Source organism: Vicugna pacos, chromosome 7, assembly GCF_048564905.1.
Source record: "Vicugna pacos chromosome 7, VicPac4, whole genome shotgun sequence".
Lineage (NCBI taxonomy): Eukaryota > Metazoa > Chordata > Mammalia > Artiodactyla > Camelidae > Vicugna > Vicugna pacos.
Window position 1 is genome coordinate 49,735,310 of NC_132993.1, and position 23,838 is coordinate 49,759,147.

At 34.2% G+C, this 23,838-nt stretch overlaps 1 protein-coding gene and 1 pseudogene across 9 annotated transcripts in view; both read right to left on the bottom strand.

The window, feature by feature from the left end:
- Positions 1 to 23,838, bottom strand: part of HDAC9 (histone deacetylase 9) — a 638,632-nt gene that overhangs the window by 362,758 nt on the left and 252,036 nt on the right. For 5 of the 9 annotated variants that reach the window (XM_072964902.1, XM_072964900.1, XM_072964903.1 and 2 more), the window contains 3 exons: positions 6,565 to 6,806; positions 2,664 to 2,814; positions 1,539 to 1,665 (listed from right to left, as the gene is read on the bottom strand). In XM_072964902.1, coding sequence (XP_072821003.1) covers positions 1,539 to 1,665; positions 2,664 to 2,814; positions 6,565 to 6,806 — 520 coding nt within the window. The remainder of the gene's footprint in view (positions 1 to 1,538; positions 1,666 to 2,663; positions 2,815 to 6,564; positions 6,807 to 23,838) is intronic. The other 4 variants (XM_015245630.3, XM_006211721.4, XM_031674178.2 and 1 more) reach the window with 3 other exon arrangements.
- The window catches only part of LOC140697493 (casein kinase I pseudogene), a 40,955-nt pseudogene continuing 29,097 nt past the window's right edge, over positions 11,981 to 23,838 (bottom strand).

Here is a 23,838-nt window from a genome sequence, read left to right on the forward strand (position 1 = left end):
AGGCATCGTACCACCCCTGAGATGATTACTCTACCAGTACTATTTATATGAATCAACATTCTCAAGAATTAAATGGTTTAAGGGCATTTCATCTAGCCATAACTGGCAAGAACAGTATTACATTTAGACTTCATAAATTAATGTCCAGGAGTTGGACCCTACTGAAGTTCAGTTCAGTGCAAATAAAAGGATTGTTAAGTAATATTAGAGAGCTATGTTTAATCTACCCGCGAGAACAGCTAAAGAATTTTCAGCTGACAAGTTGTTTGCATGTAGTTGTTTCCCACTTAAAAGAAAGATACTATCTTTTTTTCAACCAGGGCTTAACTTAGATGGAAATTAGTTATAAATTATCTATGTAATTTTAGGTAATATAACAGTATTTATTTTCCCATACTTTGTGATATTGACCGAACCTTTGAAAATTTTCTTCAGGGACTGGTTTCTCAAGTCAATTGACATGCATGATAGAAATTATGTAAACCATTAAAAAGTATTCATAAAGTATTTTGCCTTGTTTACCTTTTTTTCGGATGCAGAAAAGGGCAGATACTTATAAAATAGAATTATAAGGACAGTAATTCTTTAAATAGAACTCCTGGCATGCTTAAAATGTCAATAAACAGAGTAATCAAGTATTTACTCCCTTATCCTTATGATGTGAGATTAAAAAATTATGTAAGCGTAAAATCCTAAACATACGTTTTAATGAAAGATGAAATTATCATCTAGTAGTCTATTATCCAAGTATGCTTTGCTTATCAATTTTTCTCCTAATTTTTAATAATACCACAATGTTTATATTTTACAGAAGGAAGAATTGTGTGTTGCACAGCATCTCTCAACTGGATGTAGAGAAAGATGGTTCTATAAAAAACTGTAATACTACAGTCTATCATTTTGTCAGCTTGTGTGTCAGAAGCCAATGTACTCTCATTTTACAGGTGGGAAGACTTGAGGGGAGGTCACTGAAGACTTAGATATATCAGTTAGGTCCTTCTATTGTCTTCCTTACTTTTTTTTTTTAATTAAGTCAAACATCTTCTAGACTTTTAAAAAGAACTCAGAACTCCATCTTACATTAAGCCAAGTAAAATAAAATCTCAACCTGCCAAATCTTCAGAAATTATTGTAAAGATATCAGATGTATCATCTGAGAATAGAAAAATGCAAAATATGAATTAATTTCTCTGCCCCACCCCACATTTGTCAGTTATTCCTTCAGCAAAGAGCATACATAATAATTTCCTGCACTCAAGACGATACTTGCTAACATTTATTTAAGAGCTGCTCTCTATGTCATACTTTTAACACATTATTTCCTGCAACCTTCCCAGCAACCCTATAGGGCAGGTCCTATTCTCATCCTTTTTTTTTTTATTTAAACAAAGAAACTGAGGCTTAGAGAATTCGAGGAACTTGCCCACAGCCACACAGCTGAGAACTTGGCAGGCCAGGAATTTGTGCCCAGGTCGGCTGAATTCAGAACCTGTGATCTTTACCCCTGGGATTGAAAAAAAGCCAAACACTGAACATACGTGTACCAGAGCTTGGGATGGCGGCTCACGGAATGATTTTTTCCATTAGTTGGAGTGTCCTTTGTTGCTGATTTACTCAACAGGAATTCTTGAAGCTTCTGCTTTACTTCTGTACTTGCCACTGCCCCTGAAACACACACATACAGAAACAGATGGTGATTTGGGGTTCTGTCCTTTCATGCCTCAGGAATATTTAGCAAAAATTAAGAAGTAACACCACTGGTCACAGCATATGAAGTTTTCCTATTAGAAGAAGAAACCAGAGTCTAAATCGGCTTTAGAAAATGACATAGTAACATTTTTTAACTACTGCTTCAACTGCCAGTTTTCAAAAGAACTTCGATGATTTCTTTAATTGCTTTTGCAGAAAGGGGATTTCCAGAATTAATACTAATTTTTTCCTAAGCTTTGAAAAATACTGCTGAGGAACAAAACATTGCCTTTTAAAAATCAAGAATCTTGGGGACCATATAAGTGATTAAACACATTAAAATGAGCTCTTCTGAATTGCTAGTTTGAAAAACAAACTTTTTCAAAAAGCTCTTTTGAGCATTAAACAAATAAATATTGCTGACAATTGCAGTTCAAGTCATCACATTTTAAACCTTGCTACGACCTGATTTTGAACTGACCTCATAAAGGGGAATTATTTGGATCTGTCTCCCTCTTGTGGATAGTTTTTTTTTTTTTTTAAACAAACGTTCTACTTTCAATCTTCAAAGTCTGGGTACTGGCAAATTAAACGGAGATAGGCAGATTGATTTATAGAGCAATTATTACTGGAACAGGAGGAATGTATAATGGAGTAATGTGGAGGTAAGCTTATTATTAAACAGGATGGCTGAGAATGCCATAGAATGACATTATTTTTAAGGTTCAAAACAACAGAAATTAGCATCTTTGCTGAGCAATGCGATGTTTACTTCTGGAGGTGCCTGTGGACTTAATGCACAGAGAGCTGATATGTGAATGTCAAAGTTTTACATTAGGGTCCATAATCTATTCTTTTACTTAAACACAGACAGTTTTGACAAGTTTAATTCCACTCTGTATCAGGCTCCTTTCTGAATGACGATCAGCTAAGGATGAGGGAAGAGATCCATCTTTTACCCTGGTGCCTCTTACTTTCTCGTCCTCTATCTTTGCCTCTGAGAGGAGGAAGCTGCTGTTCTCTGCGATGCCTCTCTACTTCCTGTTCTTGCCTCTGTTGCTCCAGTTTCTGCTCCTTTTCTAGGAGTTCTTGCTGCTGTTTTATGGCTAGAAGTTCCTGTTGCAACTTGCGAGAAGAGAAAGACATGAGAGTGTGCAATTTCTTTAGGTTTCATAGTCATCAATGACCAAAATCGAAATGTTATGAGCTTTTGGAACTTATTGGTATCTACTTTACATTTTACCCACTTTTTTGTATATTACTGAAATCTAAAGATAAGCAACTAATGCCATCGATGGCCTTAATGTCATTAACAAGCAAGTGTTCATGCAGCCTCATCACCTGTGCTGCCCTACCAAAATATTACCAAATGCACTCAGTTCCCTGAGGTACTTTTCTTTGTTCATGTGAAATAGATGACACAGGCAAAGAAAGGCAGGAACTTCCCAGAAGTCTGTTTTACCATGTTTCTCACAATATAAATAAACAACTAAAATTTTCACTTCTTATCCTGAGAAATGGTATGAAAATAATTAAACTGAATACAATAGTAAGAGATGAGTTAATTTAAGGGAAATCTACCTGAAACAAAATGTTAAAAATTTCACAACCTTACAGAGAAGGTTTTCAATAGATGAATGCAATCCGCATACCCATGACAAACTGTTTTCTTAAAATAGCAAAAGTCTAAGTAGTTCACTCAGCAACAAAAACCTTCAGGTTAGAGAGACTAGTCAAGGAAAAAAATCACTTTCATAAGACTCTACTTTGATGCACTATTGTTTGGGTGTCTGAATCCCTTGAATTCACCTCCAAACAATGAACAACATAAATCTGAAGCATTCTTCATGACCATTTTGAGATGTCAATGTTGTCTCCGACTGAGAAACACACACCTATGAATAAAAGTAAACGTGCCCACTGAGGAATAACTAAAGATTTTGAGTTCTACTAGCCTATGACATTATAGATATAAGCCATTGGTTCCTCATTTGTAAGACAGAGAAATAATCTCCCTCATACATCATGTGCATAATGCATATGAAATTTAGGTTGCAAGTTTGAGCCATATTAACTTTGCTTATTATTACTATTTTAAACTCTCAATACTAATGAAGTTAGAGGAATTTGCTGGTTACATTAGATGGGTACCAAAAATTTACACTGAAAAGTAATAGGACAAAAATAAAGTTATGTGAAATGGTCTCAGAATTACTCTGGAGCAACAGGAAGCCAACTCTGCAGGTCAAACATGATAGCTTCACTCACCCCAGAAGGACATGGTTAGAAGCATTTCTGGTTACTTTTCATACTAAGATTTTGGCATTTTGTATACGGTCCACCAGTCTCTCAATGGATGTTTTCAGATACTGCTTTCTAAGCTAAGTGAAAATTTCATAATTCTGCTTAAACTTTGCCTTAAATGTTAGTTCTATACAGATATTGGGGTTGGTCAAATTGATTCAGTGCTTCACCCAAAGCCCCAGTGGAACTGAACATTAATCTCTCTTAGGAATCTAGAAAAGCACACAATTTAATTTCCATAGCTACTATTTGTTATAAAAAAATTTCAGGAATGAGGTTATTTTAAAAAGAAAGAAGAAGAAGAAACAAAAATTCACTCCTCCAATTTCAGGCCTCTGTCAGGCCAAGACAGAGGCAGGATGAAATAGTAGCTTTGGAGGCAGACAAGGCAAGACTACAAATCCTGGAGCACCACTTACTAGCTGTGTGGCTTTGTAACTTAGAGTATTTCTCTCTGCCTCAGATGGCTAGGTGAAAAATGAGATAACAGCATCTAATTCAACAGAAGTTGGTTACAAAAGTCAAAAATTCAAGTAAAGCATCATGCTGTGTTTTCCTCATAAAGACAAAAATCTAAATGAATGTTAAGCCCATCAACTTTTAGCCTTATCCATAAAAATGCAAAACAATAATTTTTTTTTAATTTTAAAGCAAAAAATCTTCCTAAACTTAAAAGGAAATCTTAACTATGTTTTTGGTTTCTAAGAAAGTAATGTAGTACTTTAGAAAATCATTCCAAAAGCTAAATTTTCCTTTTATCTATCTCAGAATATTTTTTCTCCCTCCTCTCTTATTTTCCAGATGTCAGGAAACCTACTATATTATTTTGTTCAGGGCAAAGTAAGAATTACCTACGTGCTATTAACTTTTGAGTAAAATAAAAAAAATCAGTTAAAAATTTTTATATTGATCTTTACAACTACAAAAGGTATCAAATATAATGAAAAGAAGTATCTTAAGCTGTAAGTTATCAGTATTGCCCTACATTCAGGGCAACACGACTTGGGTACCACAGCAAAATGAACCAGATAGTTACTTAAGTCTTAAAGTATGGTGAGGAATATAAATTGCCATTTTAGCATGCCTAGAAAGAACGAAGAAGGAAATCAATGTTACTAGTATTGTTTCAAAGGAAGGTCAAACTGAAATAATGCTTCAGAATCATTCAAACATAAAACTATAATCTAAGTGAAGTTTTCCTACACTGTAAAATACAGCCGTGATTCTCACTCTTATTTTTAAGATAGCTTACAGATCAATAAATAGTAAGAGTTCTCTTAGTTAAGTTCACCAGTTAAAGGAAAAAATCATTACATTTTATATTGGGTATCAAAGATACTTTTTTGAAAATAAGATAAAATAGGTCTCCCAGGCTGAAGAAATATAAAACAAGGAACATAGGGAAGAAATAGCATTTTTACCATCTCAGACACTGTAATGTCAATATGGTAAAATTATATAATATTAATATAGATTAGTTATCTACATTAACCTCATAGAAATGTGCTTGTAATTGTTATGCAAGTGAGTAAAAGAGGAAGTGCCTATAATGTAATAAAATATGATATAATATATAATAAATTACCATATAGTTCAGTCGTTTTCAAAGGAGTTAAGACATAAAAATGCATTTTTATTATAAATATTTGCTGCTTTATGTTATTGTCATAACTAATGGAAATTAAACATTTACTTAATCAGACCAAAATAACTGTTATTTAAAAGGTCTTTGTGAAGAAGTTGAAAGAAATTTTATAAATAAAGGTAAAGTAATATTTATCTTTGAAGATAACAGGAGAAGAAATAGATATACAAGACACACCTAAAATGAGCTGACAATGAAACAGTCCATCATGACAAGTTTTGAGATATGGATATATTTCTCCTAGAATAATTTAAACAACTCAGGTCTCAAATTGCCAGCTACTCCCAAATTCTTTCAATAAATTTGTATTCATAGCCTATCAGACTTATATAAAGAAACCAAAAATATCTGTACCAGTTTCTTCACATATAATTCTATTGAGCTTTCATTATGTTGTTATTTTGAATATACATTATGAGGTCTTTTCCATAAGGAAGATTGGGACATACTCAGATCATCTACTTATAGACCAAAGACAAAAAATAAAAATAAACAATAAAAAAGGCTCTCTCTTCACATAAACTAATTTATCCTTTCTGGTAAACAGTATATGCAGATTCATTAGAAATATGAATTGAGTCTTCCCAGGTTCATGTTTCTTCTTGGTGGAAAGTAGATGGAACAAATGAACAAAATCATCTAGAAGAGAATCTGAAAAAGGGTGGGAAGTTACTATTCCCTCCTATTGAGGCTGTAAACTAAAGGATAAAAGAATGGTAGAGACCCTCCTCCACGAAGCAAAGCACTTTTCTTTGCCAGAATTCCTATTACTTACCCAAGGTTTTCACTAGTGCAACCACAATTTCCTCCCAGCCACACATCCATGTGTTATCACAGTCAAACATCCCCCTGGTGCTCCCTCTTATGCCCATGTTATGGTGCAGGCTCCCTGAGTCAGAGGTCAGAAACAGAGAAATGTCTGCTACCTTGATGTGCTCCTGCAGCTGAGCCTGGTGCTGTCGTGTCAAGTTCTCATGCTGTTTCTGAAACTCTGCGATCAGGAGCTGCTTCTGGATTTGCTGCTGTTGCTGGATAAGGAGTAACTCCTGCTGCAGCTGCTTCTCACGGACAACAGGGTCCACCACTGGCATCATCATCCTGAGGTCTGTCCTTAGGTCTAAAGGTGAGATGGGCTCCAGGCCCACGGGAACCTCTGACTTCACATCCACTGGAGGAAACAGAAAAAAAAAAAGGAGGGGTGACAGAGGATAGAAAATTAGCACACTGATTTGGAAACAAACAAAAAATGAAAGGCATTAACCCATTCAATGAATTTTACATCAATCCATCTAGCCATTTTTTCACAATGATAATAAAAGGTCTTCTGTATATCAGCTTTGATAAGATGAGCCATATTCACCCAGCAATTTGTACTCTGCCACGAAATCTTCCACATTTCTCTTTTTCAAAAAGATGACTCCAAATATTCACTGGAATCAAAGTTGTTCAATAAAACTTTTTCTACTGGGCCACATAAAAAATTCAAGTCAACTTCGGATGAAAAAAAATGCAACTCTATTGAGGAAAAGATATCATATCATACTGGAAAATTTCTACACAACTAAATTTGTACACTTGCAGTCTTTTTTGTTTGTAATCAGTCAGAAGATATATTCTAAGATATATTCCTTAAGAAGTAAAGCTTTTAACATAATGGACTTGTAGGGCTATAGGATCTAGCACAGAAAAAGTACAAATCTGCACGCTAAAAAATGTGGGAAATGGTGCCAAGTCCAAATGTCAAGGAGTGAAAGTAGCCATGTTTCTACATGCTAGTTTTTAAATGGTGAGAATCTGTACCTTAGTTACCTTTCTAAAATAAACAAGGTAGGAAAACTATGAGGAAGCTTAAAACAAATGTTTAATCAAATCACTGGAAAAAGAAAGACCTGATGATCTGGGCATGATTACAAGGTATCTAAATTTATAAAAATCAAATTAAATAAAGTATATAAAATTCTAAGCACCATTTCTATTAGATAAATTCTATGAGTGATATAACCACAAAAGCTCAGAGGTGGACATGCAGATATACGTCCATGCTGTATAGTTAGTGTCTATGCCAATCTGGTTATTAGATATTGTGAATATGACCCTTGCCCACAGGAATCAAGAAAGTTCTGCAGGTGAACGGAACAGTTTAAAACAATAAGGATTCTGGAGGGAAAACTGTGGTGACCTGGATTGCATAGCTCTTCTGAAGTGGTCAGCAAATACTGAGATCCAACCATTTATTGTTGGGGGAAAAAAAAAAAGGAAACACAGACTTAGTGCAGACAGAAGCCACCGAATTTTCAATTTAAAATAATTTAAAAGATTTAAACATTATGGGAACCAAAACAAATGCTTCTGTAAGTCAATTCTGATATGCAGGCTGCCAATTTTCAACCTCTGCTCCAAATCTAAATGCCTATTCCCATAACTGTTTTAGAAAGTATGTGCTACCTTCAGAAAAACTACATTACCCCAAGTGTGTTATTTAAGTTCTCTGGGGCTCAGTTACTTTATATGTAAAATGGAGATAATTATTGGAACAGTAACAACATAGAGTTGTTTAAACGATTAAATGAGATAGCACATTCCTCAATAAATGCTTTTTTGAAAAAATTATGTAACAATGGAAATGTCCTGTATGTTCAACTAAATCAACAACATTGTGTGGCTAACCAAAAAAAAAAATGTTAGGAGCAAGTATGAAAATAAAATTGTATATAGTTTCAATTAAATATTAGAAAATAAAAACACTAGAGCTTCTAGACAATTTTTAAAATAAGAAAATAAAGAAATATAGCTAACCAACTAAAAATAAATCACCCTCATTAACAAAGAAATGCAAATTTTAATTCAAAATAAGGCATTATTTCTAAATATTAATTATCATATATACAATTCATGTATGTGCATATGTGTATGGACAATGTCCCCTTGTATAGGGTAAACATGTGACCAAGTAGTCAATTACATATTGCAAGTGGCATTGCCAATTATTTTAAAACTTCTGAAAAACAACTTGGTGATATGTATCAAAAGACATTAAATATTTATACCATTTGATTCAGGTTTGCCAACTCTAGGAATACACCTTAAAAAGACAATACTAACAGAGGAAGAAACAGTTCAATGTCATATTGTTTACTGATGTATTATTATTTTAATTGACTTCAACAACTACAAGAAAATGTCTAGTAAAATATGTCACATGCATTTGGTGGAAAAATAAGCAATCATTAAAAATAATGTTTATGGAAATGAAAAATGCTGATACAGCATGAAGTGAATAGTAATAAAAGTGACATATACTCTTATGATAACTCTTTAAACTAAATACAATTTAATTTAGCCTATATACATTGATTGAGAACCTTAAATTCCCAAGTTGACTCTAGATATTTGGGTTTAGTAGTAAAACAAAAAAGAAAAAGATTCCAGCCTTCCTAGAGCATATATTCTACTGAGGATTTAAGGTGTTAATCTCTGAATTCTGCTAGCAAAGACTCGTGAAATGGAAAAAAAAAAAAAAAAAAGAAGGTTGTATTTTGGGTGGAAATATGAATAACTTTCCCCCTTGTACTTTTCTATATTTTTACAAATTGCATCTAATGCTCTAACTACTACTCTGAGTAACTTAAATTGGCAGATTCCAGGTTGGGAACTATGAAGTGAATATCCCATGTGGATTTAAGAGCTACTTTCAGCAAGTCAAGAAAGCCTAACAGAAATCCTGTGTACAGATGTTAAGGCTTCTAATACGAAATAAAACATTCCTACCTTTGCTTACCACCTGAATTGTGTGTACGTACAGGCATGTGTGTGTGCCAGTGTTTAGGGGTGGGGTGGGGGAACTGGTATCAATCTCGTTTGTTATCATAGGTGATTATTCAATGTATGGGTCAGAAGAGACTGCACTGATGGTGTATATATATATATATATATATATATGTCACTTTAATGAAAATGGGAAAACATTTATTAATAAGCCATAGTTTGGTGGACAGTATCTTCTAAAAATGATGTTGGTGAAAGGAAAAATACTAAGTGTGACAAGGTTGGAACTAATAAGGATGATGATCTGTAAATTCTCTTGGTCACAGTGCCCAATGTAGAACTTTCAGTTAAGGCTCTGGTGTAACATGAGATTTTGAGCATTAATTTTTAGAGTTGGCATAATTCCAACAAAAAGCAATGGCTGTTAATGATATATTTCATTTTTAAATTAAAAAGGCCCCAACTACAGCCTCAGTTTCTGCATGGACATCACAATAAACGGATTTAACCCTATAAAGATAAAATGTAAAATTTCAAAAGACCCTGAGTTCTCTTCTTGTTGGCATTTTTATTATCCATAAATTGTAAATGCCAACCTCTGAAAAAAAAATCTCCCCAAAAAAGATAAGGAAAAAAGAGTTCCAGAACTCTCCAAAACAGCTATTGTAAACCTCAAAGGGTAATTTGACTTCTTAACCTGCTATCCCAACAGAAATGATTGTGTCTAACTGCTTGCCTTTGTTCAGAGACTAATCACTAAATTGTGAAAAATCACCCTCAACTTACAAAAACTGCTCTTGATTATAAATAATTGCCCAAGACTGAGAGAAAGCGGCAGGCAAGATCCCAGTCTTTCATCCAATTTATTCAGCAGCAATCCACATTCCATTTGTCTAGACTAAATATAGCAGCGTTTATACAAGAAATCAATAGTGCTTGCAGAGAGGAGAGCAAAGGCATGAATATTTCATCAGACTCAGAGAGAAATGGCAATCAGCAAACTGATGGTTCTGTGGAGGTCATCTCTGGCCTGCTGGATTAGTTCCTGTTACTTGGACAATAGCTCATCTCTGGCTAATCATAATCATATCATAGCCATTCTTTCTATTTTTAACATTAATTGCATTGTGGGTGACAAAGGCTCATCGTATTCCAAAAGGAATGATGGATTTTTCTTATATCTTTTGTGACAGGCTAATAAGCCTCTCCAGGAGCCGTAATAGTAACACAATACCAGGGCTGCATTTCAACAAGTTACAGTCACTTTCGCATCACAGAATGTGAAAGAAAGGGCATTGTCCCCAGCTGCTGCATTATCGTAATTAGAAATAATCAACTTACAAGAAAAATTAACTGGTTTTAACAGTGAGGAGATGGAATCATCACTGTTCACAACATTTCTTGTCCAGAAACATGCAAATTCCTTAGAACAGGTGGTCAATGATACATAAATTAGAAGGAAGTTGATGATAACAAACCATAGCATTAGCACCAGGTATAAAAAAATCATGTTTTCTTAACAGATATTTGGACTCACCCTATTTGTTTGAAATTTAAAATACATACATAACATATATATATTGTTATATTTATATTATTCTAATACCAAATGCCCAGTCAGAACATTTCCACACATATATTAACTAGTCTTAATTATCACTTTGTAAAGTTCTACTCATGCTTTCTTCAGTATCTTTCTTCATTATTCTTTGATTCTTAATTATCCTTTCTTCTGTTGAGCATTTATCAACTCATGCAATTTTTTAGGAACAGTTTTTAGTTTTTTTTAGAAACCTGATAACAAAAAAGCTCTCATTTCAAAATAAAAATCTCAGATCATATAGATGGTTATGACAATTACAGTTAATTTAAGCAACATACATACCCGTTCAGTTGTAACTAAAGTTCTTTGACAAATACGTTTTTAAAATACCAAGACCACTAAAGGGTTAAATCAGAGGCCCAAGGATACTCTATGTAGCCATGGTGTGTTTCTTAATTCTTCCACTTTAGATGTCATTATTTACAGCCCAGGTAAGCAGGAAGAATTTTCACACATTCAAAAACAGGAACTTTTGCTTGCTTCTTTATCAGCTGGCTTACAAACAAGAAGCCATCCATTTTAAGAATTTTTTAAGTGAACAACTTGCAAACCCCACGGATGGAAAAATTCTAAGAATGCAAATTTTGACCATTTACAACTATCACAACAATGGCTGAAGACTGTTCATGCTGTTCCTCTGAATGAGATGCCGAAGCAGTGTCGTGCAAAAACAGGCTTTCACACACACAAAAATGGCACAGGCACGATCTCACCACCAATTGGTATGTGTCAATTTAGTTAAAAGTTAAAACTTCTAAAAAATGTGACAAAAACTGGAACCATGTTTAACTATCTCAGTTAATACTCATAGTTACAGCAGCTACAACTCAGGATACAGCGTCACCAGTGCTGCCCAGAGCCAGTTTATATGGAAATTAAGTTCTTTATACCAAGAAATGGTTGTCCACAACCACCGGCAGGTGGACAGAGGAACAACAATTTCTAGATCTGGGGAGAAACAAATGTTGCTCTGATCATCTGCTCAGCTTCTTTTGTTCCTCCTTTCCTGAACAGAAGTCTGTGAGAGTTTGGGCCTGCTGACTCTGCCCATGGGGAAAGGCGGCCTGCTGCGCTGATTTCTGTTCAGCATCATCCAATCAAAAATGTGGGCCTATCAGTAGTTCAGGGTTCGAAAAAGAATGTGAAATAGCTGCCTTGGGTATGTGTAATCAGGGCTTTTTCAAAATATAGCCTATAATAATAGTTTAAGTACATGGGAAATTCTGCAGGAATTTTTATGAAATGTCATTGGGAATAGACGTCTTCTTTCACTAATCTTTTCATATTTGTTTCTCTTTGTGCAGGCTCTGCCAGGGCAGGCTGGTTCTATTAAAATACGTCTATGCGTATCCTAATGATACCATGTCATCTATGGACTCTGCTCGATACCGAGATGTTCACTGATGCTAGTTTGTCAGGCATTGCCAGAGAGATTATCATCTTCTCCGTATGGTGTATCCTGCCTTGTCTTGTCATTTCCGTAGTTTCTGATCAAACCAAAATCAGTAAGGAATAACAGTGACACCTACTACCAACAAGGAAGTTATCTGGTTCACTGCGTCTTAAGCAATTTGTATGCACCTATTCAAATCTACTCATCATCTTGTCAGCCTATGTAAGTATAGTTTTCATTGTGAGTCTTCTTGAACAGAAACTGAAGCGGTCTTGGAGAATGGGTGGAAGAAGCACATTACAGTCTTTGTCCTAATGATTCCATTTCATGCATGGGAAGTCAATCCCACCTTGAAGAATCTTAAAATTTGCTCTGGTACAGCAACGGGGTACACCTAGCTTTTGTGAGTCTAGCTTCACTGTGACTTCCTATCATTGGTCACCAGAGACAGTTTTTTAGATAGAATCTGTGGGTTTGGGGAAATAAATAGAAGAGCTTAAGCGATCTTCTGTCTTCAACTCCATGAAATTGATTTAAATTCACTTACACTATCTTGATATTTCCTTATATGAAATCCCGCTATCACCTCCCACCCCCTTTCTTTGTTAACAGTGATTTGGAACCAAACACAATTTTGTAATTTTATTTACACTTTTATTCTTTATTTCCTGTTGGTTACATCACAGCATAAAGCTAACTGAGGGCAGAGCCATGACTGATGCCTGGTTGTATCTTGTTCCTTTAGCTCTTTGTCTCAATAACTACACTGCAAAGCAAGTCTTAAGTCTAATAGTATCTAAAGTATCAGACTGTTTACGAATGTATGAATCTAAAATAACACCAAAATCATGTTTTTATAGTATCATCAAATTGACATATAGTTTTCATTTACACCTTTGTTCAGCAAACATTTGTAAAGCCATATTAAATGCCCAAATACTTTTTAGTAGACATGAGAAGTAAGGATCTGCCTTCAAGGACCTCATATTCTGATGCATATCAACCCATAAACCTATGTAGAAAACATGATGTATTAAGGGCAATGACGTTGGTGCTCCAGAATCCCACCTGTGCCCTCTTCAGTTTTCTCTCCAGGACAAACGGTGATATCTTCCATTCCCAGGACTTAATTTGCTTCCCATATGGTAACAATTCTGTCTCTAGCCTAAACATCCATTCTAAACTTGCCACACATAGGTATAACTACTATTGGTACTCTCCATTTAGCTGTCTTATATGGCTCCTTCTCTGTCTCCAATATTACAGCCAGAGGAAACATGGAGGTGATATCTGACTCCTCTCTCCCAGTTATTATCCATATCCAATTGACAGAAATGATCTTTTCTACTCCTAAACATTTTCTAATTCATCAAGATCTCTCCCCTATCACTTCTGTTTCACTTTCCTGGGTAAAACTCATCAAGAGAATCCCAGTTTTGAACATACTGGCCCGTCCCTCTATGATGTGCTCTCTGTCTGTGTTTCCAGCCTCAACACCACCTACCCACCTCCCTTCATTTGAGTCACACTGATTTTCTTTCAGTCCTTAAACACACCATACTCTTCTAAGTCTCAGGGCTTTGTCATATATATTCTCTTCCCAAATTCCAATCCCACTCCATTTTTCTATACTGATACGTATCCTTCATATCTTAGCTAAAAATGATTTGATATAGGATGCCTTTGTGAGCCTTACTGCATTTTCTTATTACATTTTGCAATTTATTTCATAACATTTAATTGTCTCCCTTTACCTTAATTCTAAGTCCCATGAGAAGAGGGACTATATTTTTAGTGTCTGGTACAGCATAAGAACATACTAATGCCTCAGTGCATACTTGAAATGAATGAAGGAATAAATGAATGAGTGATAGTCACATGACTCATACAGTAATAAAATTGGAAACACATATGCACATATGCATGCACACATATGCATATATCCAATTAAAATCCTAAAGCAATTACTTACTAGTTCTTTTTGACTGTCTGAATTCCAGATAAACATTACTTAACTGCTTAAATTATTGATAAGTGAGTGAGTTTCTGGCAAAAGTGAGTTAAGTATTTTAAAAAAGCAATCTCAAATTTTTTTTTGCCTAAGATGTCATGTCACATTTCTCAGACCCCAAAGTACCTCTTACAACTCAGTGTGCTGACAGGTGACAACCACCAAAGTGGGGTAGGGAAGCACTGAGTAAAATAAAACCCATCCATGCTGTTTGCCTCAGTAGAGATTGCCTAGAATAGGCCACAATCCTGAATTATCTAAACAGTAAGGCCTAATTCATGAATGGTTACCCGATGTTACAGTATTAGAAGATTCGACCAGAACCGATACACTGTAAGCTAGGGACTTTTTTTTTCAAATCTCCAATTTGAAATATAAAGAATTACTAAGTGTAAATAAAAAAGAATAAATTCTTTTAAGGTTACTTAATCAAAGTTCACCTACATTTTCTCTAAATTAGCCAATAATTGATTTTTTTTTAAATGCTGAAGTGCCTTTTATTGAAAGCTCTTAATTGAAACATATAGAATCATTTCAGTTTGGGAAGGTATATTTTCTTTGAAAAAATAAATGAATAAATTTGAACGTGCCTAACATCAAAAATGAGAAATGGGAAAACAAGTAATATAACCTCAGTTTGAAGACAATGTTGCCCAAATTTCACATTAGTAATACAAATATTCTTGGCTGATTTTCCATTATTAGTATTTATGACAGCATCATGAATTTAAAATAATTAGTAAATTAATCAAACTTGAAAAAATAATTTTTATAACAAGAATTATTAAAACTGATTAGTCCAGAAATATAATTCTCCCTCATTGTGATTCTGTTAAAGTTATTCATGTCTGTAGTTTCTTTAAGGTGCACTAATACGGGCATAAATGAAAAGAAAATAAATGCAAGAAGCAATCTGGACTTTGATTTACTATTCTCTTATTTCCCAGAGGTCTGAACAGGAAACAAAAATAACCACAAATGACTAAAATATCAGTAGGCCTTGAAATATCAACATTTAAGCTAAAAAAAGCTAACTTTTTAATCAAAGCCTTACTATTTTGATTTACTTAATTCAAATTCCCTCTCTGCAAATATGCTTTTGAATTAAGCAGTCATAACAAACCATAACACCAACATGAATTGCCAACTCATTTGTAATACCCACTTAGTTCTAAAGTATCACAGTGTTTGCTAGTTCTTCACTATTTGAGAACCAAGTAAAAGCTTCATTGAGCTTCTTGCAGTATGGAAACAAAATCAAGCCAATTTATGTGACTTCAAGGTAATACGAGTTAAGAAACTAATCCATATTACTTTGTAATTTGAGATAAAAATTTAATCTGATATAATAGTACCTGTAATGAAACCTGCAGTAGATGAGAAATTCTGGTGTTTTAAAATAGGGACTATAGATAGGTATGCTCTAAAAAGAGTTAACTTGTTTAGCCATATGTATCACTCATCATCTGGGATGTCGAACAAACCGACTTCTGTAAGAACTACAATAAAAGTGGGACAAACTGTCTCCTCCATATTTTTTCTATAACGTACATTTCCTTCCAGGTTACAGACTAGTACTGAATCATTACTATTTGCAAATGGCTAACACAACCTCCTTTTCATTAAGAATACTTAATATTTCAGGCAGGGGAATGATTCCCCCCTAACTCCAGACTTTAATTCATCATCTGACATGTAATATATGTTTAATAAATAAGTTTAAGTTTAGTAAATATTGGTTGAATAAATGATTCTTTCTGCAAATATGGCCTTCTAACAACACTCTTTTTTGAACAAATTACATTTGTTTATTCAGCAAATAAACGTTTTTCAAAGAATATGTTCCCACGCTTCTACCAGGGACCTTTGTTTGCAGAAGAATGTGATTGTGTTCTGTTTTAATAGAAAAAAAGAAGTTTTTATTGGTTTTTATGTCCTGCCAGCAAGGACCAATTGTGTTTGACCTAAAAAAAAAATTCCAGTATTTTCTGAAATCTTCAATGCTTAATGTATTCAGGACAATAGCATATGTGAAAAGGTACAAGAAAGGATGGGGAGAAACAGAGCAGAAATGCTATGAATGATGCTTCTCTCACTTCCCTCTTGGATTTAAACCATGTCTTTTCCTTTTCTTTGCTCTAACTTGCAATCTTGCATAACGGAAGCAGGACTTCAACCAGTGCACTCTTTTTTCCCCTTCTCCAGATCTCAGTTGTTTCCTAAGTTCCGAGGAAATCTTTATTACAAAACAAAAGTCCTCAAGTCCCACTAAAACCTTCTAATATAAGATTGCACTCGCTTTTAAAAAGCAAAAACGTTTCTTTAAACAGCTGGACACTTTCTTCAAATAAAATCTTACGAACAGAACAGTCTCAACGTATAAAACCAGCACGAGTGCAACTGTTAAGAAGGAACCAGTGTCCCAACCACTCACTTCCTCTCCAGCCCCTTCCCCTGGGAACCCAGACTCCATGGAATTCAGTTTGAAACACACTGTTCTAACTGCATTATTTCTTTATTTGCTAACTTCAAATCAGAGGCAAATTACACTAGTTTTTTCCAAAGAAAAATGCATTATAGTCTCATGGAACTATGAGAATTTGGAATTTATGATTTGGAAATAATAAAGCTTCATTTTGTAATACAATTTTGGGGTGAAAGTTAATGTTAAAAAAAAATCATCTACTATTGTGTTATTTCAAACAGCCAGATGAATGCATTGGCACCTGTCTTTATGTTACTACCACAAGGTGGCGCCACTTTTGGTTGTCAGCAGAAATACCCACTATCCTTTGTCAGGCAGTGCTTTGGATATGAATTTTAAGATAATTATGCAAGCTTAGAATTATGTAAAGTTTTCAGGGGTTGAACATTTTAAGAAAATGTGACTTCCCTAGGCTGATTCCAAATCTGGCTTTCTATACTCGGGTAAGAAGAAAGACTAATACCAAAATGTCGGTTGGTCGGGAGAGTTGTTTTCTTTTCATTTAAATCATGGAGCCAACACCAACACAACACTTACTATGTGCCACACACTGTTCTGAGAGTTTTATAAAAGAAGTGTTAACTCATTTATCCTTCTTTACAACACTATGAGGTTGTGCTACCCGGTAATCCGCAGGGTAGACACAATTATGAGCCTTTCTCTCAGATGAAGAAAAGGTAGGCCACAGAGGAAACTGGCCAAGGTCACATGGCTACTAAGCAATACAGCAGCAATTAGAACATACACCATCCAGCCCCAGAGTCTACGGTCATGGCCACTCCACTATTCCTCTTCTTGAGTTCTACAAAACAGGTATCCAATTTGATTTCTACAATTCACCCTGAAGTGTGCCTTGATGTAAAAGACTGAAAAGTTTTTTGTTAGAATAATATTACATATTTTTTAGAGGCAAAGGAAAGGATTTGCTTGTAATTGCCAATATATACCACAGAGAGATGTGTAACGGAACACATTTCTGCATGTTTTGACACATTTGTGAACTTTCAGGTGAGTTCAAAGCTTCTTTCTTAACATGTGTATTTCAGTGGTCTCTTCAGAAACAATTCTGTATTTAAGAATTGAAAATTGGGTGTTTCACCAAATTTTAGCTATAGAAATTTCTGTTGAGTCGAGACAATTTTTGAAAATTCACCTAACTCTCTAATCTAAATCTACTAACTCACAGGTAAAGACTGCCTAATAATGAAGTTATAGTTAGTAGTTGACTAACCAAATCCCATCGGATTGTATCAGAAAGAGATACTGAATCATAATTAACTGTAACTGTTAATGAGGCTTAAATGTATTGTTCATAAATTTTTAGATTACTTTTTTAACTGAAGAAAGAAAGTAGTAACAAAAAGGAAGAGGCAGCTGTTTTTTGACAGTATGAGAAAATATTTGACAGGATAGCCTGTGGTGGTTTTTTTTTTTCATATTTCAGAGCTTTTTGTTTTTAAATTCACAATTCCCTGTACATTATGAAAAGATGCACTAGCCATTAAGGCACAACTGATTAGGTAAGTGAAAAGGCCTACCTCGAAGAAGAGCCTAAAGCTGTCAGAAGAATCTAATTTATTTTAAAGTATAAAAATTTTTTTAAAATGCGACTTTATCTGTGCCTTAATTAAAGACATTCATAATTTGGCATAAGAAAATGTAATGATTTTTCTCTTCTATTTAATTAGACTGTCATCAAAATTTCTATTTCTGGTAGAACTCATAGTATCTGTTTATAGAAATAGCCTGTATTCAAAGAACATTCAGCATTACAGAATGCTTCTCTATATTTTAAGCACAGTTTTGAGATAATCAGTCTACAATTCGAAGTGGTACAATTTGTACAAACAAAAGTATAGGAAATAATTTAAAGCATTAAAAATGAATAGGACTCTGTGGAGCCAGGGTCAGCAAACTATGGCTCCCGGGCCAAATCCAGCCTGTCCCCTGTTTTTTCACTGTCTACAACGTATGAATGATTTTCATATTCTTAAAGGATTAAAATATTAAAAAAGGCAAACATTTTGTGATGTGAAAATACCATGAAATTAAAATTTCAGTGTTCATAAATAAAGTTTTATTGGAACAGTCACTCACATGTATTTACACACTGTCCATGGCTGCTTTCACACTGTGAAGTCAGAGTCAAGTGGGACAGACTGCAGACTGAAAAGCCTGTAATGGTTACTTACTGTCTGCCCAGACTGAAAAACTCTGCCAAACCTGTGGCAAAAAACTACAGCCACTTTTACACAGTGATACTTCCCAGTAATAATCAAATGCCCAAGCCACCTCTCCACTCTTCCTTACTGGTGCCATGCAAAAGGTTAAAAACTACCATAGTTCATTTCATCTAAAATAAATATAACAAGGAAGCAGATTATGCTGCCAAGGAAAGCACCATGTTAAAGTAGCTCGAAGTATTATATTAGACTAATACATTAGTTTTTTAGACTTTGTTGCTTGCTCTTTTCATTAAGCAGTTATCTAGAAAACAAAAATATGAATAAGAACAATATCATTTTTTAAACTAAGGAATACATGCTGAGCACTACCTACAATTTCTACATGGACTTTTTTTTTTTTGCATTTAAGACAGCCGACTTATTATTATTCCCATTTTACAAGCAAGGATAAGGAGCACCAGATAGGTTTTCCAAGGTCACATACACAACATTTTTTAAGTGCTACTTTATTTAAAATCGTGGTAAATATTAACTTAGAATGATGTTAAGTGAAAGTCACTGTATCACATTCCATATTAAAGATTCAGGTGGGTTCTCTTTCTAAAATCTCTTTTCCATGAGACAGAGATAATAAGCCCTGCATGTTAGAAGCTAAATCTAGAACAAATATTTGTTCAATTGATATTTCTTTCACTAAAATAAGAAAAGACATAGACTACTCCTTTCTGTGTAGCGGTTGCTATACAATTCCTCATATTACACACACACACACACACACAGCCAGTATATCTTATAAAAATCAACATCTGAAATTTGAATGAGTTTAGGAAAGGAATGTTTAGAAATTACAGGATATTGTGTTTATTTGACATTAAAATTTTTGTTAATAATGTGTGGGTTGATTTAGTTTATACTGAATATTTTAAAACCTTGAGGTTTTAAAGAAACCTCATATGTACCTCAAAGTTACAATAATACTACTGCAAGGTTGGCTATTATATCCTAGTGATAGATCTGTGGCCAAACCACTAAAGAAATTTGGTGCCTCAAACAAAACAGACCTAGTAGTTAGGCATTGTAAGAAAAAAAAATCTTATGGAAAAAAATAGTTACCTAAATGTTCTTCCAGATATTAATGTAATTTTAAATTAATGTAACCCAAGATTATAGGAAATACATGGCTAATCACAGAGTTTAGCAAAGCCATTCTGAATTCAATGGTTTCAATTTTATTTTCCACAGAATTCATAATATAACTTGGATCCGATGAGTTGAGATTCAGCAGCTCAAGAACTCATTTATTAAACAAAATGTTAAGTTCTAGTTTTTTTTTTAAAAAATGCTTTAAATGAATGGTTTGGTATTTGTAACCTTTCAAATTAAAAAAAAAAAGTAAATGTTACCTTGGTTAAACAAAAGAAACAAGAGAGAACAAAAAAAACAGATGAAATTTTTCCTTATCCCTGCTGGGGTAGTGGGAGAGATAAGGAGACAGAAGTCCCTGTGATTTCTTAGGTCAGGGAGGAAATTCAACTTGCCATGGTGGGCATGTCTCTCTAAGATTTATGTAGGCCATTCAGCTGGGTTTATTCCTCTCAAGGTAAATTTGGCAGGATGCAGGATTTTGTCAAAGCCAAGGTTCAGAAATTTTGGGGTATGTCTGTAGAGCAGGTGGGGCTGGCACAACAGACATCTATTTGCATAAATGACAAGGCACCTCCTAAGAAAAACTCATCTTCAGCAAAGAGGAAGCCAGGCCTGACACACTTAACCTGATAACCATGCCTGAGGGATTCTGATTTCCAACACACTGCACTCCTCCTCTGCCTACTCTCACCTCCAGGTCCCAGGGTACAAACTTAGTTTTCACCGTCTATTCTGCTCTGACAATGCTTTCACCCCACCCATCAGTGACATCATATTGTTAAAACCAAGCCTTTGTCTTACTTGAGTCTCTCAATCATGGGACACAGTTGTTTTAGAGAATAAATAGATGAATCAATTGATCTATCAGTCCATCTTCTTTCAATCACTAATACCCAATATCTTGCCAAAGGATAGAAGCAGAACATGTCAGAAAGAAAACTATCCTTGGTTCTATTCTTAATCACCGTACTTCCTTGGGCCTTGGGTTCCTCATGTATAAGACAGATAAAAACTAAGAGACTGAAGTAATGATTCTCAAAGATCATCCTAGTGCCAAGGCTATTCTCTCCCAAGCCCTCAAATATACAGAATAGATATCTATATATTCTAGATACAGATACGTACTGAAAGTCTCTATTCTCTATTAGAGAGTTTCTATTAGAAAGTCTGTCTCTTGAGAGAGGCATTACTGTTGCCTTCACTGACCTCTTTGGGTAAATCAATAACCAGCAGAGCAGGTTCTGGCCATAGAGAAAGCAATGGGTCCTAGGAGGAAAGAAAGGGGTTCCTGCCAAATAAAATGACAGAGAATGAAAAACAGGAACTCCTTTAGAAAAGCTTTATCTAATTAAAAATTATCCTAGGGCAGGCTTTGCCTGATATGCAAAACTCAATTATGGTCTAAATTGTTCTATTCCTTACTGTAGTGTTTGGAAACTTCCCCTCAAACCTTCCATTATAAACAGCAAAACATACTGTCCATTTTCTATTGCAAAGAACATATATATTTTTCTACAAGAGTTGTTTCTCAGTGGGGTATAGTGAAAAAAAGTATTTATACTTTATTATTAATTACTTATGAAAATAAGAATAAACATTTTCCTCACTTACCAAGTGCTATTACAGAGAAATACAATATTCATTTTGACACAAATCAGAAATATTCTGATCCCATGAAATGTGATGGACAGTCAAAGGCACCCACACTGATTAATTAAGTAACAGAAAATTGCCACTAATTAGGACGAAGAAAACCAACGAAAGTTGAAAAATAAAACTGAAAAAAAAATCAATTTATATATCTCAAAATTCCTTTTTTGGGTAACATATAAAGATAACATTAGTTGCAAAGAGTTAAACAAGCAAAATTATATCCATATCATCAATTTATTTATTTTTATTATTTCAGGACATTTAGATATGAGCTAAATCTTTTTTTTTTTTTTTGGCTGAAAGAAATGTTCTTTTTATTCTCTACAGAAGAATTGTAACTGCCCAAAGCATTTGGTCCTGTTCAATAGCTAAAAAACTCTTTTTTTTTTCCTCTTCCCTCTAATTTGGCTTCAAGTCAATGCTGTTTTTCTCATTCCAACTGTTTTGGACATATGCTGGCCCAACTAACAATGGTAAACACAGCAAGCTGTCTCTGATATGGTGCTGATTAAGTCATCTTGTGAGCAAGCAGAGTTTGGATGTTAAGATGCTAAGAAAAAAACTACTTTCAGAAATTCTCCTCCCTTTGAAAAATATTTGGATTCTCAATTTTAAATTATATGATAAACAAACCATGGGATACTTTGAAAATACATTCATTCAATGCTGGCCTAGGCAATTTGAGAAAAACAGAAAACTAAAACATGATTCTTATATTTATGGATTTTTCAGTTTAAAAGGATAAGGGAAAGCACAGGAACCATGGAGCCCAAAAATGAGCTTAAATATTACTTTCTAAAGAATGGCACTTGCATGTCTTATAGGAAAAAAATGTATAAAATTAAAATCATGAATTCTTTGAATTGCATTTTAATATTCTATGAGTAAAATATTAGTACAAAACTATTATCTGGGGTATATCTGCAGCTATAGCTCAGTGGTAGAATATGTGCTTAGCATGTGCAGGTCCTGGGTTCAATCCCCAGTACCTCCACTAAAAAAAAAAAAAAAAAAAAAAAAAAACACAATCTAATACCTTAAACCAAAAGATTTTTTGGAATAGAGACCCAAAGAACATCATAAGCATGTGGTACAAAATAACTGGAGGGAATATAAATATTGTAGTGCACATAATTGTTATTCAGAAGGAAAAATTATTTTTAAATACTGGCATCTCAGATTCTGTTTTTGTACATGAGAATCGAGCACTTACTTTTCACTTAGCTTAGATAGCTATGTGCCAGCTTCCCCTCATTATGCAAATAGAATAGATAAAACCAAATTGCAAAATAAAGCCAGAAATACAATTCTTTAAAAATACATACATGTATTTGGAACCCTAAAAGGAATAGGCAACTCAAAAAAAGGACCACCTCAAACTTAAGAAAACTGTAATATCTCATTTAGTTAAAGACAAAACTTTCACCGGTTAATACTATCCATTATTTTACAGACATGAAAGCAAGACAGATTAATTAATTTATGACCATGGACAATTTTTTTTTGTTTTACTCTTAAAAGTTAACTCAGTTTTCTTATCTCTAAACTGTGCAGGCCTTGAAAATAGAAAGGTGAGAAGGAATAACTAGTTGCTATTATCAAGAGACTTACAAGCTAACCAGGGTGGAAATCTGAGGGAAGAGATGGTGAAAAACATGCAAAAGGTATAGAATATGATAAAGGCTACACTTAACAATTTGAATAGATAATTAAGAATGTTGATAGGTACCAATTTTTGAGAGTTTTCACTATGAAAGCTACTGTGCTAAGCATCTTAAATACATTATGAAATCACAGAAATAGGAAATACTAATTCTTTCTATAGTGGTCATAAGAAACATTTCTGAGTACAAGATATTAAGAGGTTGGTGGATGGAGAAATAACTAAAAAGCTAACAGCAACAACAAAAGAAGACAAGAAGGAAACTATTGAATTAAGGTACCAAACAGAATAGAAA